At 33.6% G+C, this 19,135-nt stretch overlaps 1 protein-coding gene across 1 annotated transcript in view; it reads left to right on the top strand.

The window, feature by feature from the left end:
- LOC127564608 (phospholipid-transporting ATPase ABCA3-like) overlaps positions 1 to 19,135 on the top strand; it is a 152,823-nt gene that overhangs the window by 63,467 nt on the left and 70,221 nt on the right. The window contains exons 11-15 of the mRNA XM_052001283.1: positions 2,200 to 2,329; positions 9,769 to 9,923; positions 10,473 to 10,628; positions 10,953 to 11,163; positions 13,381 to 13,531. Coding sequence (XP_051857243.1) covers positions 2,200 to 2,329; positions 9,769 to 9,923; positions 10,473 to 10,628; positions 10,953 to 11,163; positions 13,381 to 13,531 — 803 coding nt within the window. The remainder of the gene's footprint in view (positions 1 to 2,199; positions 2,330 to 9,768; positions 9,924 to 10,472; positions 10,629 to 10,952; positions 11,164 to 13,380; positions 13,532 to 19,135) is intronic.

The following is a 19,135-nucleotide window of genomic DNA, read 5'->3' as shown; positions in this document are numbered from 1 at the left end:
GGTCAAAAAATTAATAAATAAATAAGTGAAGCTACCAGAAATTCAGCTTCAGAAGAGTCACAATCCTGACCACATATGATTTAGAAAACATCACTATAAAGGAGCAAAGAGCATGGAATATAGTATTCCATAAGGTAATAGAAATGGGCTTATAACCCAACAAAACTGGGTGTAATCCTAAAAAGGAAAATTTCCTGAGGAAAATATCAGAGCTGTGTAAAAAAACTTTGTGCTATAAGAAGTAATGGAGGGTATAATGGATTTAACATATATTTTTACTGATTACTTACCATCTAGAGAGGGGGATGGGGGAAAGAGGGGAAAAAATTAGAACACAGGGTTTTACAAGAGTCAGTGTTGAAAAATATCTATGCATATGTTTTGAAAATAAAAAGTTGTAATTAAAAAATAATAAAAATAGATTAAAGTAAAAAAAAAAGAAGTAATGAAGGGGATGATTTCATAGAAACCTGGGAAGGTTTATTTGAACTGTTATTAAAGTGAACAGAACCAGGAGAACAATTTCACAAAGACAGAAATATTATATAAAAACAAAAACTTTTAAATAATCGGGAACTATTATTAGGGTAATGATAAGCCACTTTCATAGAGAACTAATGTTGAAACACATACTACCTATTTCCTGATAAGAGAGGTGAAGGATTCATAGTGCAAAATGAGACTTTTATTTGGACGTGGAAATTTTGTAAATATTTGTAACAAAGATTTTGGGATTTTTTTTCCTTTTCATTGTTAAGAGGAAGGGCAAAACAAGCAGGTTTTTGCTAATTGAAAAAAATATGTAATTTCAGAAAAGAAAGGAATATTTACATCAGTAAGATCATATAAATACATTTGTCTTTAAGTATTGAGTGGGATCAAGGATCGCATTTGTCACTCATATATTGCTAGCTTGATGAAAGATTTAACTAATTGATAGTTTTAGCAAATGTTTTTAGTCTGTTTATCATCTCATCTAAAATGAATTTTATATTTTAAATTTTCTTTGCCAATTTAGTGGGCATAAGAAGGCTCCTTAAACTTTCTTTTCTTTCTGATTATTAGAGTATGAATGCTTTTAAACTTTTAATTAACAATTTATATTTCAGCCTTCAAATTTTTTCATAGTCTTTTGTTGCTATTAATTTTCCAATATTATTCTGCTACACTCATCTTACTAAAACATTTCTATCATTTGACTCTAACACACAGCATCTATTCGTAGCCTACCAGAAAAAGTACAAGCAGCTTAGCATGGCACTGAAGGCAATGCACACTGTGACTCTATTTCCTGCCTTATCTACACCTTAATTACAGCTGTGTGTTTCTGTGTTTATATTCAGTATGCCTCAAACACATATAATACTTTCTCAGCTCTATACCATTGTTCACACTGTTCTGTCTATCTCTAATATTACCTCTCTTTCTCATATGGCAAAATCCTAACTCCCCTCCAAGATTCATTAAAAATATCACCTTTTCTATCCCAGAATTAGCTTTCCCCCTAAGATCTGTAGTATTTTTTTTCTGTAACATATATTTAATACATACGTAGACTGCCTGGTACTATAAATTATATTTTCAGATCCAAATGTCTTATCTCCCAAGCTTTTTTTTTCCTTTTTTTTAAATTTTTATTTAATAATTACTTTATATTGACACTCGTTTCTGTTCCGATTTTTTTTTTCCCTCCCTCCCTCCCCCCCCTCCCCTAGATGGCAAGCAGTCCTTTATATGTTGGATATGTTGCAGTATATTCTCCCAAGCTTCTGAGGGCAGAGACTTCATCTTACACTTCTTTGCGTTCATTAAGATGTCTAGTCTACTGCTTTAAAAGTAGCAGTAGTTCATATGTTGTTATAAAGAATATAAAAATAGTATTGCTATTGCCTGCATGTAACCATGCAGATACTAAGACTCTCCTTTTAAGGCTTTGCATCATTATATGCTGGAAGCATATAACTGTGCTCCTTTAAGCTTTACTGATAAACTTTAAATCAGTTCCCTTTGCATCTAAGCTTTATCCTGTTTTATTCTATGAACTATTAAAATCTACTCCCTTTGTATTTTCTCTTTGGTTTTATTAACATTTAGGTAGAATAACTTTTAGGAATAGTTGATTTGAATATTTTCCTTTATTTAAGTTCTTTGGAGTGAGGAAAATGGATGCAAAGTTACTCTTTCTTTACCTCTCCACAGGTATTTGTGGTGGGGAGTAATATCAAAGAGGCTGTAAGAGACCTGAATCTGAACATATATGAGGGCCAGATTACTGTTCTTCTAGGACATAATGGAGCAGGAAAGACTACTACTTTGTCCATGCTTACAGGTATGTCTGATCAGCCAAGAAACCAAGGATTTGCTGTCCACAGTCCTTCAAGCCCTCACTTTTATTATTAAAGCTAAATTTATTGTCATTACAACATTACTCACTGAAAGTCAACTTTCTTTTCCCTCAGTTCTTCCTTGATAATAGTAGACTATACAAGAATCTAATTAACCTAATCTGGATGAGGAAGGACTGTCCATTATCCCCTAGACTTCCAACTCTTTGGAATTATGATGCAGACTATTAAAGCTCACAAACTTGGGATTTCCCTTTTTTCTAGGTACAGAAGCGCATGGCATTTAGACACATAAACCCAAAAGAGAGTTATTCAAAGGATTCCAAATATTATGATAGAATTCCATAGTATTCGAGTAATATATAAACACATCAACAATAGAATCATATCATCTCTCTAATGTATCATTTTCATCAGTCAAGGGGTTTGGAATAGTAATAAAATCATAGCTTGAACACCTTGCCAAGAGTTTGGTACATTCATAAGTTGATTATTGATTGAGTGATTATTAAAGCTTTGCCCTGATTGTAGAAATAAAACTAGTTTAACTTTATGGGTAAGAGTGGTGGCTGATAGCAGCAGCACTCTATAAGAGGTAACTCCCTAGGTATCTTAAACCCATTTCTTTATCTTCTTATGGACAGTAGTGTTCTTTGGGTAGCTGCTAATTTTTCTCTCCTACTGTACCTACCATCTTGAACTCTAGGACATTTTCTAGGAAACTTCCAGTTCTGTGAAAAATTGATAAGTAAGATGAAAGTAGGCCAACTAAATCAGATCTATTGCCCCAGAGCATCTCTAGCTCGTGAATTCAACATGAATGACTAGTTTTAAATGTGTCATTGTGAAGAATGGGTTGGACCTCCTATTTTCTTAATAGTTATAATTTATTACAAAATGTATTTATGTTTTTGGCTTTTAAATTGAAGTCATTCCACATTCACCTTCCTTTTCTCTAGTATGAACCCTATATTGTGACAAAGAACACTTAAGCAAAAATATCTGGTTTGGAGAAATCTGATCTAACAATATAGATGATAGTCTATACTAGTTGTCACCTACCTCTTTCCTGTGAGGGATAGAGTATGTTTCATTATTTCTTCTTTAGGATTTTTACTGGTTTTTCCATTACTCAAAGTTTAATTTTCCTTTGGTGATCTTTTAATTTGTACTTTTGTATCACTGAATATATTGTTCTCTTGTTCTATGTATTTTGTTCTGTTTCATTTCCTACAAATCTTCCATTAGTTCTCTGAATTCTTTATATTGATCATTTCTTACATACAGTTTTTATTACTCATCCTTTGGTTTCAGAAAAGACAGATGCCATCTTGGGTGGTGTCATGATTTGCATATGAATTGTACTTAAATGAGGCAGAGTTGCACAAAGTTGTCACTCACTTTTCTCATCATACTCTAGAAACAGGATTAGGGTGACTGGAGAGGGCCCAGGATGCAGTGGATAACGTTGGGACCTTCAGTGTCTAAGAGCGTTCTAAGCATTCCACAGCATCTACTTCAGCTACATTGAATTAATGTTGAATTAATTTGTTCTCATACATCTAATTACTAGGGAAAGTTATCACATGCTTGGAGTAGAAATCTTCCTAAGTCCCTGACAAATTTTAAGCCTGTCTGATACCTCAGCATAATTTAGCTCACCTGCCAAGACACCTTACTGTGGTGTGGCTGTTGTTCATGCTACAACTTCTTGGATCCACAGGTGAGAGTTGGATGAAGGGGGACACCACAAGGGGAATGAGCAGCCCTGAAAAGGGCTCAACAGGCTCTCACACCAGAGGTATTAGTCCTCCCCAAACACATCATATGTCTCAATATTACATCCCTATTACAATTTTTCTACCATTCCCATTTCCCAAATATCACTTTATTTTTACTTCTTTCCTTCCTCAAAGGGAGTTGCTAGGAACATGAAAACACACACATATACACTGTGTAGACCACTTCATAGCTCTACCCACAGTGCATCAGTATGCCCAATTTTCCCATCCTTCTTCATCTCTGTTAATTTGAATGGAAATGTAGTTATTTTATTTTGCATTTCTCTTACTCTCATTGATTTTAACATGTTTACAAGTGGTTATTTGTAATTTGCATATCTTTTGAAAATAATAGGTGCTTAACAAATGTCTGTTGATTCCCTATCCTTTAAGTAAGAAATCTTTCTTTAGATAGTTATGAATGGTACTTGGTCTTATTCTTATCTCATCCTTTTTCCTTTTATGGTATGACTAAAATTCTGGACATATATTTTGAGTTAATTGTGGTAGAAAGCACAAAATAGTAGATTAAATCCAATTTCTACCAGACTGTTTTATAGTTTTCCTCAAAATCTTTGCCTAATAGGGATTCCTCCAATAGTTTTTTGCAATTCATAAATAATCAAGTTTCTCCATTAAAATTGTTGTGCCTAGCAATAATGCTCATTCCCTACAGTGGACCCTATTTCTAATTGGTTCATCTATCTCTCTGTTCTATTGTCTGTCTCTTTATCTGTCTATCAGTCTATCTATTTATGTGGATACAAATGTATCTATTCAATTGATCTATTGGCTTTCAGTAGATTAGAGATAGATAGATATTGATCAATCTGTCTAGCATTGTCCACAGGGAACCTTTTTAACACCACTTATAGTTCTTGTGATATAAATTAAATTACTAAATCACTTCTGGTTTAACAAATATGTTAATACCAAACTGATGAAGTGCTGCAAGATGGCAGAAGTGTTTGCTAGGCATAACAGGCACAAAGTGACATCTTTACACTTACTCTCAGAAAAGATTTAAATTACATTGTATAAACACTAAATTATACATTTATATATACATTTAGATCTAATCAGTATATCATAGCTCAGTGAAAAGTATCAGTTCAAAAGTTATTTTTTTTAGTTCCTATAGCCAGTGCACTGTTTTAAATCATACTCATTCACTATAGTGATATCTCAACATGTGATTGAGAAGAGAAGATAAAAATTTTGCTTTTTTTGCCTTAGCAGAGCTCTCATCCCATTAGTAATTGCTTTGGAAGTTTAATGTGGATACTGGTATGTGATAGGAATATCAACAGGAAGCATTCAAGATTTTTAACAGGAAAATGACATGATCAGACCTTTGCCTTAAAAAAAGTATTTTAACATCTTATTTTAAGGCTGGATTTAAGAAGGGAAAAGCTGGAGGCAGGAAGACACATTAGGAGACAAATATGATAATCCAGATGAGAAATGATGAGCGCTTTCATTAGGGTGATGTCACATGAATGGAGACAGAAGAACATATGCCAGAAATGTTGTGGATGGAATCAAGAACTTGGCAACTGATTAACATGTGGAACGTAAAGAAGAGGGAGATTCAAAAATGACTTCAAAATGGTATCATCAGAGACACATTGGGAAGATAAATTGAGGATCAAAAATATTGAGTCTAATTTAGACATGTTGAAATTGAGGTACCAGCAGGTCAAGCAGATACACAGTAGTTGGCAATGTGGAATTGAAGTACAAAGAAAAGATTGCATAGTCGTGTTCTGTCTATGTGAATGATAAATTCTATTACATGATCACATTATTCAAATTCATGCTATTCAAAGTTATAATGATATGTAAAATATGATAATTGGTTCTAGTTCAATGGAAATATAATGTGAATTGTACTTGGAAAGTAGGTAGTTAATGCAATCCATATTAAAAAGCTTCTCACACATTCCAACTTTTCTGTAGAATGAGTAAAAGACATTCAGGAGTCTATTAATTAGGAAGCCATTAATCAGTTTCTACAGTTAAGATTTTTTTCAAAAGAAACATCACACTCCTTTATAACAGTCATTTCCACAACCATTCCACCTCCAGTATGACCTTTGCTATAACCTTCTCTAAGAAGGCTTTTCTATTAGTTTTCTTTCCTGCTAGAACATAGCTGTTACCATAACTTCTCTCTTGCTAGTATATACCATAGCAGTTACTTTACAGGATTGTTATCAGGATCAACTGAAATCATGTATGTAAAATATTTTGGAAAACCTTGAAGTGCTATGTTTTTACATAATCATCGCTATTATCATCATTTTAGTTGTTTGCAAGACATCTATTCCATTTTGAACAGATTTGTCATTTGATCAGCATAAGTGTAGAAAATATTTCCAGAAATCCAATATGGTAACTCATCTGTAATTGAGTCTTTCTTTAAGAGTTTCCTGAGAGCATTGAGAGGTTAAGCCACTTGACCATAACAACACAGCTGATGGATGTCAGAGACAGGACTTGAACGGAGGCCAGACTTCCTAATTCTCAACTTAACTCTTCATATACTACACCATACTACTATCTCTCACTTTGTTCCAGATGTTTTGGTCACTAGTGGTGACCTCTAGTTAGACCATAATATAAAGGAGAAAATCATCTTCATTGTCTCACAACCTAGAAGTTCATCTATTTGTTTCCTGCAGATGATTTCCTTGTTCTTAAGACTTTTATAAATGTGATTCCTTATGTTTTGAGGAGCTCCCAATTTCAGCCACCCTATGTCTTAAACATTATTTAAAACTTGTGTTTGTATTATCCTCACATTATCCTCCTTGGGGATATAAATCTGGCTAAAAGAATATGAGCAGTTTGTTAATTTTCCTTGAATAATTACAGATTGTTTTCTAGAATGATAAGAACTTTAGTGTTTGACTTGTTTATTCATTTTGAGGTGTTACTGTGGTATTTGGTGAAAAGACCCAGATTTTTCTAAACCTGGCATCCACCAAACTTCCTTTTTTCCCAATGATTCTTGCTCAGTACCTCTTTTTCATACCTTCCCTATCTATTGGCTACGTGCTCAAGTGGCTCCTAGCCTTAAAAAAATTGTTTGAGCCAGTCATCCTCATGCTGTATATCTTCTTTTCTTGCTGCTATACTCCTAAAAAGAATTACCTTTACTCATTATCTCCTTTTCTTCACTCCTTTGCTTCTCAATTCCTCACAATCTGACTTCTAACCCTACTATTGAATTTACTTCAACAAAAGTCACTAATGATTATTGATTCAAAATAACCTTTCAATCTTCATCCTCTTTTCTTTCTTCACCTTTTGATGCTATTTTCTGTAATGATCGCGTATTTAAAATCAGCCTGAGTCAGGAATTCAGGTTAAGGGAAAAATCTTCAATCTTTATTGAAGAGGTGAAAAAAGATTGTGATAGCAATATGGGCAGGAAGGATTGCGATAGCAATATGGGCAGCTGCGACAGGAAGCCATCTAGCAGAGAGAGACCTGAGCTGAAAAGTCATCACAATGGCAATGCGAGCAGTCTCTCCTTCCCCTTCCTTTTCCACTCCCCTGCCTCCACCCACCAAAATTGTCATTTCCTATACAACACATCAGGACTTGCACAAAGAGTGGGCGGGGGCCATTCTTTCTCCAAGCTTATATATTAATAGAGTATGGTCCAATTACTATTTAGCCTCATGTGCTTGGGACTTCAGTGCATCAACCCGAGCCTCAGCCCATTACATTTTCCACCTTCTGCTTCTTTTATATTGCTTCTCATGATACTGCTCTCAATTCCTTGTCAGTCTCTTGTTAATTATCCTTGTTCTACCATCTAAGCATGCATGAGTATCCTCCAAGCCTCAAGTTGGAGTTCTTTTTTCTTTTCTTTCTACACTCTCTTCCTTAGTCACCATCTCAATAAATTCATCCTTAATATATCTCCTTTGGGTTTCAGTTCCATGTCTCCCAACTGCCAGTGAATTTCCTTCCCTGAGTACCACATACTTTACTCATGTTTCATCATGTCCACAACTGCATCCATCAATTTCTGATATCACCTTCCTGACTTGCCTTATTTCTTCTGGTGGTACAATCATCTTTCTAGTCACCTAGCTTTGAAATCTTGGAACCATTTTAAATTATTCTTTCTGTGTCACCTCCCAGCACCAATCATTCACCAAGTCTTATCATTCCACTTTTGCAACATTTCTCACATCTGTTTCCTTCTTTTCATTCTAACAAATACTACTATAGTTCACATCTTAAATGACTTCTTACTTGAACTACAGTCATCCTTCATGTAGTTGTCAAAATAATTGTTTTAAGATTCAGATTGTAACTAGTCATTCTGCTGTGTTCAGAAACTTTCAATGATTTCTTATTGCCCTGACATAAGATGTAGACTTTTCAGCCTATCACTTTTCCTTTAGAATATCATTTTAATTCTTTCTGGATTTATTTCATGTTGTTCCTCTTTATGCACCATACTTTACAGCAAAATAGGGCTAGTAGTCCTAAGCTCAATAGTCATTAAGCATTTATTAACTGCCTGCTATGTGCCAAGCAATATGCTAGGCATTGAGGATATAGATTATATAGCTATATACCCTCTGCCATCAAAGAGTTTATCATGTCGGGTGGGGGCCAGGAGGAGAAGGGGAGAGATAACACAAAAGGAAGTTGAAAAATTAGGGTGGGAGTCAGAGAAGGTACCATATTCAGGAATATAGTGGAAAAGTCAGAGAAGGTCCCAAAATAGTACAGCCAGTTGAGAAGTGAGATGTTTTGAACTGAGCTACCTCTTTAAATATGGTGTTTGGAGTTCACAGCTCCACCCTCCAATAAGAGGTATAAGAAGAGACAAAAGTGAAAAGGAGTCAGTCATGAAGTGCTTCTGCTCTCAGCTTTAACCTGAGATGGGGCCCAAAAGCCTGCGAATCTACCAAGCTTCAGAAAATACTTGGGGTAAGGATGTTCCTTTTCCAGTAACACAGGTACTTTAACCCCTCTTTTTCTGAACTAGGCAGGCAATTTGCTGCTGCTAAGAAGGATCAGTTTAAATTTATGGCCCGTTTTCCCTCTAATCTCCTGGGGGTAGAGAATGAACAGTTCTCTCTTTCTCCTTTACTTCTCCTTCCTTTTAGATCCTGATTGGTTGTATTCTGGACGTAGCTTCTGGGATCCAGTGAAGAGGCTGGACAGATGGTCTATAATACTTCCTTGTGCTGTCTGGATATCTTGAAAAAATCAAAACCTTTCTCATCTGTCTGTGTTTAATTCAAATGCTATCTCCTTAAACTTTCTCTAATACCCCAGGTGAAAGTCTTTTCCACACATACATTTCCCTATTGTATTTTCTCTAACTCTTCTTTACCCATATCATTCTCTTCCATATATATTATTGATCTTCATTCATGACAATCCCCCCAGTAGAATATAATCTCCCTGAAAGTAGGAGCTATATGCATTTTTCATTATCTGCAGTACCTAAATCATTACTTTACATATAGTAGCATTAAATAATTCTTTATTGAATCAAATTGATTAAAGTAGAAGGGATTCAATTAGTCTGGGTTCTTATGGGAACTTGAATACAGAAGTTCTGTTACTGCAGATAAGCTTCTGAGATATTTTTGATTGGTCCTCAGGTCTGTATCCTCCTACAAGTGGACAGGCATATATCAATGGCTTTGAAATCACAAGAGATATGGTTCAAATCCGAAAGAACCTGGGTTTATGCCCTCAGCATGACCTCCTGTTTGATTACTTGACAGTATCTGAACATCTTTACTTCTTCGCTATGGTAATCCAAAGAAAAAAATTTTTTTTCCTCTTTTCACATCCTTGAAGGTGATGGGTCTAAGAAATATCACCCTTAGAATGGCCCAAAATAGTATTCCCTTAGATTTATACCTGGAAAGGAACTTTCATGTAGTCATTTAGTCATCTAGGCCATACCTTTCTACAGATAAATGAGGCTTAGGGGGGTCATTTGATTTTCCCACCTTTTAAAAGGTCCAAATCTTAACACTATTTACAGTACATAGCATTGCCTTAATCCTTTTAAAATAAAGTCAGACTTGGGGAGGGGAACATCTGAAACTAAAATTATTCAAAATTGTAGCACTGTAGTGGAGTGGGAAAAATATTTGGATCTAGGGTTAGAAGAAACACTTAGGTTCATATCCCGTCACTTATTAAGAATGGAGTAAGTCACTTCACTTTTATGGACTTCATTTTCATCATCTATAATATGAGAGTGAATTATCTCTAAGGTTACTGCTAGGTCTAACTTTTAAGATTTGTATTCAAATTTAGAAGACTACTTAAATCTTCTCTATTGGTGTTTTAGCTGAAAGGATTTTCTAAAAAGAAGTTAAATAATGAAATTGATCGCATGTTGAATATTTTTAACCTGGAAGAAAAGCGCAATGCATTTTCTAATTCACTGAGTGGAGGAATGAAGCGCAAACTCTCCATCAGTATTGCACTCGTAGGAGACTCTAAGGTACTGAATCCTGTCAAAATGATCTCTACTGTTGTCTGATTAGAAACATCAGCTAATGGAAAACTTAAGAAAGCTGTTGTAAATATAATTCTCTAAAAAGACCGCTCTAAAATATAATTAGTGAAAAAATAATAATAATGGTCTCATAGGAGGTTATGGGATTGGTATGGTAATAAAACTTCCAAGAATTAGTTCTGATAGTCAAACATGACTCAACCACTTTGTCTTTTACCTTAACCAAAGAAGTGAATGAAAAGCAAATCTAAGCTGGGAATGATATAGCACCAGTTACCATTGTCACAAATTCTTTTTCTGGTCTGGTAGGTTGTAATGCTAGATGAACCTACAGCTGGTATGGATTTGATCTCAAGAAGGGCTACCTGGAATCTCCTTCAGCAGCAGAAAAGTAGGCGTACCATCTTGCTGACCACCCACCATATGGACGAGGCTGACCTGCTGGGTGACCGTATTGCCATTATGGCCAAAGGAGACCTGCAATGCTGTGGTTCTTCACTATTCCTCAAACATAAATATGGTCTCTCTCTCTAGTTTTTACTCCTTTTGATCCTATCTACATACTGCTGCCAGACTTTCTTAGTTATAATGTTAGTTGTAATTCATAATGAATTTCTTCAAAACAAAAAACTAAAATTGTTTCTTATTTCCTATTACATCAGAATTAAATTTCTCTGCCTAAACTTCATCTTCTGTTATCTGACCCCATTCTAACCCTCCAAACTTATTTACCACTATTTTCTGATATATACATCTTTCATCCCAGTTAGGCAAATCATATCACTAGTCCACAAATATATCAGGCTATTTCCACTTATTGTATAGAATACACTGCCATCTCCAATATCTCAGCCCCTTGTTTTTTTTGATAGAACAATTCAAATACCTTAATGAAAGGACATGGTTTAAAGGTCACTTTCATGTTAGTCCCTGAAATGTGCTTAATTAGCATTCTTTTCAGTATTGATGGAGACAGGAAGTATATGGCCTACTTTTGAAGTCATTGCTTTAGAAGAGCTCACAATCTAGTTAGAGAGGCAAGACACATGAAACAGTTATAATATGTTATATAATTAAATTTTTATATTGTTTTGTAAGACTTTTTAGAAAGAAGATCATTGTAAACTGGAGTATTAGAATAAGATTTTGAGTTGGAGATGAGACTTCACCTCTAGAATACTTTGTAGAATACCTTATACTCTGTAGAATAAATGGTGTTTGGGTTGTTAGAAAGGAGAGGAATGAGCATTTCATGAAGAGGAAACAATGCAAACAATTCATAGGGGTGAGAGTGGTCATGTGAGTCGTAAGGAAACCAACCTGGAATAAAGGGTTTCCTAGGAAGAATAGTGGAAAATAAGGGTGATAGAAATAAGGTATTAGAGATCTAAGGCTAGGTTGTGACAGGCTTGAAAGATTTGCTTTTGATTTCATTTTATTCAATAGGCAATTTAAGGCAAGTTTTTAAGTAGATGAGACAAAGTTAAATGTTCTTTAGATAGTATAAGAAGCTAATCATCTGATACTGTTGGTAACCAGAGTAAGTTGTCACAATAGCTAAGAGAAGGAAGAGAAAAAAACAAATGATACCTGTTTAGTACTAAGTACTGAGCATGAGCCCCTGAATTTGGTTGATATGAGAGAAAAGAATATTGGAAAATTAAGTTTAAAGACTTAAGGTAATGCCCTCACTACAGATTTTAATTTGCAAGTTTACGTTTTCAAAGGGTATTTCTTCTAGTTTTACATCTTCAATAGGTATAATTGCCCCCCCCAACAGTGATATCTGTGTTATAGATTGTTTCCCATGGTCTAATGCCAAGGCTCTCCTTATACTTAAAGATAAAAAAATACTTAAAATATACTTAAAGATAAAAAAGAAAATTAGTATTGATGTTTAAAATAAATTTCAAAATCTGTGAATTAGAAATATTTTGAATTTATAGGAGTACTTAAAGAAATATAACACATGAAAATCAGGGACTTTTTACTAATATTTTACTATATTAATCACGATTTAATTGTTTTATATTTAGGGCCTTATTAGTATAAACTTAGTATATGAAATCATGAGAATGTGAATTCCCTAAGGAATGAGATATAGAAAGAAAATAGCAAAAAACTTGAGAATGAAGCCTGAATTAATAATTATTGTTATCAAATAAGAAGATAAAGGGAAAAAATCTAGAGCTATAGAAAAAGTATTAGGAAAATAAAGAGAAGAGAAAATTTCCAAGAATAAGGTATTCAACAATACCTAATGAAACACAGGTGAAGGACAATGAAGAGGATTATGAAAAAGCTTTTGGATTTATCAAGAAGGTCATTGCTGACCTTTAATAAAGCAGTTTAAGTTTGATGGGAGGACAGAGAATGGAAGGTATATTACAGAAATTTTTCTTCCCTGAAAGAAATTACCATGAGGAATTTTTGCTCAAATCTACAAATTATCTTCCCTACAAATGTCTTTGGCCTTTACTCCAACATTTAGCAACCCTAGGGTTTTCTTCACTTGATTGAAAATACCCTTTTCTAGCTTAGGACCTATATTTAACATTTACCATCTGAAGGGAGAAAACTTGAGAGTCACATTTAGAGGTTCTAGGAAAAATATCTATAATTCTAACCAAGTTACAAATGACTCTCCAGTTCCCTTTTCCTTTGGAAATGCCACATATGGTCTGTCAAAGGTAATAGAAAAAGTAAAGCTTTCATTTGGTTTTTAAAATTATTTCAGGTGCTGGATACCATTTGATCATGGTGAAGGAACCTCAATGTAAAATAAAGAAAATTTCCCAACTGATTTATCAGTATGTACCAAATGCCACAATGGAGAGTAATGTCGGAGCTGAGTTATCATTTATTCTACCCAAAGAGAATTCTCAAAGGTATGAATCCAATAAGTGTTGAGCTGATTATATTCATACTTTAATTGTGTGGTTACTTTTCCTGTATTCTTCAGGATAGGAACCTGGGTGCCTGACTCTTCATGACCCTGTTTGAGGTTTTCTTGGGAAAGATATTTGAGTAATTTTTACCATTTGGCAAACAAAGTTAAGTGTCTTCCTCAGGGTCACAGAGCTAGAGTCTCATATCAAATTTGAACTCAAAAAAAAAAAAAAAAGAGGCTTTCTGACTCCAGACCCAGAATTCTATCCAGTGTGCCACCTAGCTGCCCTGTTTCTGTCTTTACTTTGTGCCAAGAATAGACACATTTCTTAAATGTCCTAAAAGGCAATTTAAATATTGAAAACCCATACTTTGAAAACTACTTCTACATTAGTCACATACTTTTTTCTATTTTTTTTTAAATAACAGGACATAACACCACAAAGTAGAAAGTAATCACTATTTCTAGCTGTATCTAGTTGTAACCTTTTTCTTTCAATATATCATGAAACCAAGGTTTTCTATTTTCAAGCCATTATGTAAGGGGATTTCTTAAATGGAATATAATCCACCCATATTTAATTTTATTGTTGTTAAATGTGCTGATATTTTGTTGTTCTGTATTTTTCTCTTTTTTGGTGAAATTATTTGATCCACTTTTATTTCTGTTGTGGATTTTAAAATCTTATCTTAGCATAGGATGAGAAGATAAGTTGTTTAAACAATTCTTATTTATATTCAACATATTTAAATTTATTTTTGAATACCCTTCTATTAGGGTAATATCTATTAGATATGAAAACTATGCTTTGTTGCTAAGTCTGTGACTTAGTCTAAGTCTCATTGTTACTAACCTTAAATTCCTAAAAACAAAAATGCTATTTTTTATTCTTTTTTTCCTCTCTTTAGCCTTCAAGTTCTTACATTACTTATTTAATTTAATTTTTTGTAACTTTGCATCTTTATTGCTAAATGTTATTAAATATATTTGCTAAATACTTTTAGCAATTTTCTTTTATTTCTTTTAAATTATACATTATTGAGCTGGAAAGCCAAGATGGCAAAGCAAAAGCAGGGACTTATCTGAGCTGTCCCCTAAACTCCTCCAACTACCTGTAAATAATGACTCCAAACAAATTTTATAACAGACAGAACCCATAAAAAAAAAAAATATATATATATATATATATATATAATATATATATATATATATATATATATATATATATATATACACACATATTCAAATAGTTTTCTAGCCTAAGACAATTTAAAAGAGCAGCAGGAAAGATCTTTTGCACCAGGGTGGGAGAGCTGCCCCAGTATAGGCCACATCAGCATAACCCTGGTTCTATTTAACAAGGAGTGGGCCTTGGAGCCTGTGAATCAATGGCTACACTTGTAATTTCCAAGCCTCTTAGCTCACAGACACCAAAGGCTACTTGGAAGATCAGTGGCGAATGAAAGCTAATGACTTTATGAAAAATCAAGAAATAAAACAAAACCAAAAAATGAAACTTGGGATATTTACTCTCTATCCTTGACTTAGATCCCTATTTTAACAAAGTTTAAAGCCAAGTAACAGGCTGAGAAAATTAGCACACAACAGAAAAATATTCTGACCATAGAAAGTTATGATAGTGACAAGGAAAATCAAAATACACACAGAAGATAACAGAATCAAAGCTCCTATATCAAAGCCTCCAAGCAAAATTGGTCTCAGGCCATGGAAGAGCTCAAAAGGGATTTTGAAAATCAAGTAGGAGTCAAGGAAAAACTGGGAAGAGAAATGAGAGTGATGCAAAAATAAGTACTAAAAGCTAATGAAGAGAGAATGCCTTAAAAAGCAAATTTGACCAAATAGGAAAGGAGATAAAAAAGTTCACTAAGGAAAATAATACCTTAAGAATAAGAATTGAACAAATAAGCACTAAGGACTTTGATATGAGAAATCAAGAAACAAAAAAGCAAAACTAGAAGAATGAAAAAATAGGAAATTTTGAAATATCTCATTGGAAAAACATTTGACCTGGAAAATAGATCAAGGAGAAATCATTTTTAAATTATTGGTCTATCTGAAAACCATGAAAAAGAGCCTAGATGTTATCATTCGAGAAATTAGCAAGGAAAATTTTCTTGATACTCTAGAGCCAGAGGATAAAATAGAAACAGAAAGAATCAACCGATCACTTCCTAAAAGAGATCCCAAGATGAAAAGTCCCAGGAATATTATTGCCAAATTCTAAAACTCTTACATAAAGGAGAAAATATTGCAAGCATCCAGAAAGAAACAATTCAAGTATAGTGGGTCCACAATTAGGGTAACACATGATTTAGCAACTTCTACATTAAAGAATCAGAGGGCTTGGAATATGATATTCCAGAGAGCAATGAAAATAGGATTATGACCAAGAATCACCTACACAGCAAAACTGAATGTTAATTTTTCAGAGGAAAAAGTGGTCATTCAGTGAAATAGAAAACTTTCAAGCATTCTTGATGAAAAGACCAGAGCTGAGTAGAAAATTTGACTTTCAAATACAGGTCTCAAAAGAAGCATAACAAGAGGATAGGAAAAGGGAAATATAAGCTTAAAATATTTACATTCCTATATGGGAGGACAATACTTATAACTCATAATAACTTTCTCATTATTAGGGTAGTTAGAATGCATATGTATAGACAGAGTATGGATATGAGTTGAATATGAATATGAAAAATAAGGGGTAAGAGGAATGTACTGGGTAAAAGGTAAAAGAAGAGGTGGAATAGCCTAATTATCTGTTATAAAAAAAGCAAGAAAAAGTTTCCCTGAAGGGGAAGAGGGAAATCTATCTTACCTGCAGGAAAGTAGTAAAGGAAAGGAATTCAAGAAGGATGGTGGGATGGTAGAAGGGCATTTTGGGGAAGAGATGATTAGAAGCAAACTTTTGAGGAGGAACAGGACAAAAGGAGAAAGAATAAGGGAAAGACCAATTGAAATTGTAAAAGTAATTTTGAAGCACGTTGCTCTGATGAAGGCCTCACTTCTCAAACATATAGGAAACTAAATCACATAAAAAATCATAGCCATTCCTCAATAGATAAATGATCAAAAGATGTGAACAATTTTCAGATGAACTAATTAAATTATTTATAGCCATATGAAAAAATAACTCATTGTTGATTAGAGAAATGAAAATTAAAACAATTCTGAGGTATTATCTCATACCTATTAGATTGACCAGAAAAGGAAAATGACTGTTGGAGGGAATGTGGGAAGAATGAAATATTATTGCATAGTTGGTAGAATTGTGTACTGATTTAATTATCTGTAGAGCAATTTGGAACTGTGGCCAAAGGGGTATAAAAATCATGAATCCCCTGACAATACCATTAGGCATATATCCCAAAAGAAATTTTTTAAAAAGGAAAAGGATTTTTATGTACAAAAATATTTATGGCAAAGAATTGCAGATTGAAGGTATGCCCATCATTTGGGGAATGGCTGTGAATAAATTATGGTATGTGATTATGATGGAATATTATTGTTCTATAAGAAATGATGAGCAGGATGCTCTCAGAAAAACCTGGAAAGTCCTCCATGAGCTCATGTAAAGTGTGAATGAATTTTCTATTCTCAGCATTGGATCACTATGATCCAAGACTATTCTGAAGAACTTATGATGAAAAATGCTATCCATACCCATAGAAAGAAATGATTATGTCTGAATATAAACTATTGCATACTTTTTATATACTTTTTTTTTCTTGAGAGTTTTTTTTTTGGGATGGCAGGGGAAAGGGGAAATCTATGTTTTCTTTTGCAACATGACATTTTTTGCAAATGTTTTCCATAACTTCACATATACCTTCTTAGTGGAGGAGGGGAGAGAAGGAAGGTAAATCTGGAACTCTAAAAGTTTTAAAAGCAAATGTTAAAAATTGTTTTACATGTAACTGGGTAAAATAAAATATTAAATTATACATTGTTGTTATTGTTTAGTCATTTTTAGTTATGTCTGACTCTTCATGACCTCTTTTAGGGATTTCTTGGCAGCCAAGATACTAGAATGGCTTGCCATTTCCTTGCCCAGATCATTTTACAGATAACAAATTGAAGCAATTTGCCCAGGACTAAGCAACATAAAAAATTCCTGTATCCAGATTTGAACTCAGGAAGATGAGTCTTCATGTCTCCAGGACTGGCACTCTATCCCCTAAATTATAAATTATCTGTTTTAATTTGTACTTTGGAGTTTTTAATTTCTTTGTTTGGTAGATGATTTCTCTATCTTGATAACTTGATATTGTCTGGTATTACTAGAACTTTTTTATCATTTTCTTTTAATTTTTGCTTAGTATTATTTGTTTCACAAATAGCTGTTGTAGTTTCATTGATCCTCAGAAAAAGTGTTGCTTTTTCTGTCCTCTTCTGTCCTCTAATTACCACCTTAGAAATAAGCCCTATTGTATGAAATACTATGGAAGCCTTCAGGTTACCCAATAAGGTAATTATGACTGATTTTTGGCAAATGATTCCAAAGAGTGGTTCTCTAAGAAAGTTGAATTTTGAAAAGTTGAGGCTTTCCTCAGCTTTTTTTTTGAGATACACAGCTTGTTACTAAACTTTGGAAATATTGTAGATCTTTTGGCTCATATTCAGTCTGCAAAGAGAAATATTTGCATTCTGGTACTAGAACATTTTCTTTGCTTAAATGAGTTTTATATAATTCAATTATTTGATTTTAATGTTTCCTATACCCAACCAACATATAAATTAGTTTATCACAGTACTGTTCTTATATCACTATGCATTTCCTATCTTTGTTGCCCTAACTTAAGGATTTAAGCATCTTTCCTGTAGCTATTGCCTAATATAGAGAATAACCTTTTTACACCTTAGTCAGATCAGTTGTAAAATGAAATTAAATGAGCTCTAAAGACCTTTTCAAATCTAAAAAATCTTACAAACCTAGAAATCTAAGCTTCCTTTCATTTACCAAAGCCTCCCCCCACATAAGAGTACTGACTTCTCAGTCTCCTTAAATTCAACATAACTCTTTTATTATAGTCATAGGATTTATAAGGACACAGTATAGATATGTAACTACAATCAGATATAGATATAGATATAGATATAGATATAGATATAGATAGATAGATATGTAACTACAATCATATATATATATATATATATATATATATTTTTTTTTTTTTTACATAGATTCCAAATGCATCCATTTTACTAACAATCTCTCCCAGCTGAATGCAATTATTTTATCTACTCTAGTGCCAGTTATTTCTGGTCCAGGGCTTTCTATCAGTGTTCTTAAGTTTTTTATTCTTCTTAATTCCATATTGAATAAACTTGCATGAGGACTACATCTCAACCATCTAGCCTGATTGTTTAAGAAAGCAAGTTTTTGGCTCTTTTCAATAATGAGAAGATTCAGGCCAGTTCCAGTAGTGATGAAGAGAGCCAAATGCATCCAAAGAAAGGTCTATGGGAACTGAATGTGGATTACAACATAGTATTTTCACCTTTTGTTGTTGTTTGCTTTTCCTCTCATTTTTTTCCCTTTTTGTGCAGCATGCTAAATGTGAAAATATGTTTAGAAGAA

The sequence above is a fragment of the Antechinus flavipes genome, chromosome 1 (assembly GCF_016432865.1).
Source record: "Antechinus flavipes isolate AdamAnt ecotype Samford, QLD, Australia chromosome 1, AdamAnt_v2, whole genome shotgun sequence".
Taxonomy (NCBI): Eukaryota; Metazoa; Chordata; class Mammalia; order Dasyuromorphia; family Dasyuridae; genus Antechinus; species Antechinus flavipes.
This window is presented reverse-complemented; position numbering and strand designations above follow the sequence as displayed.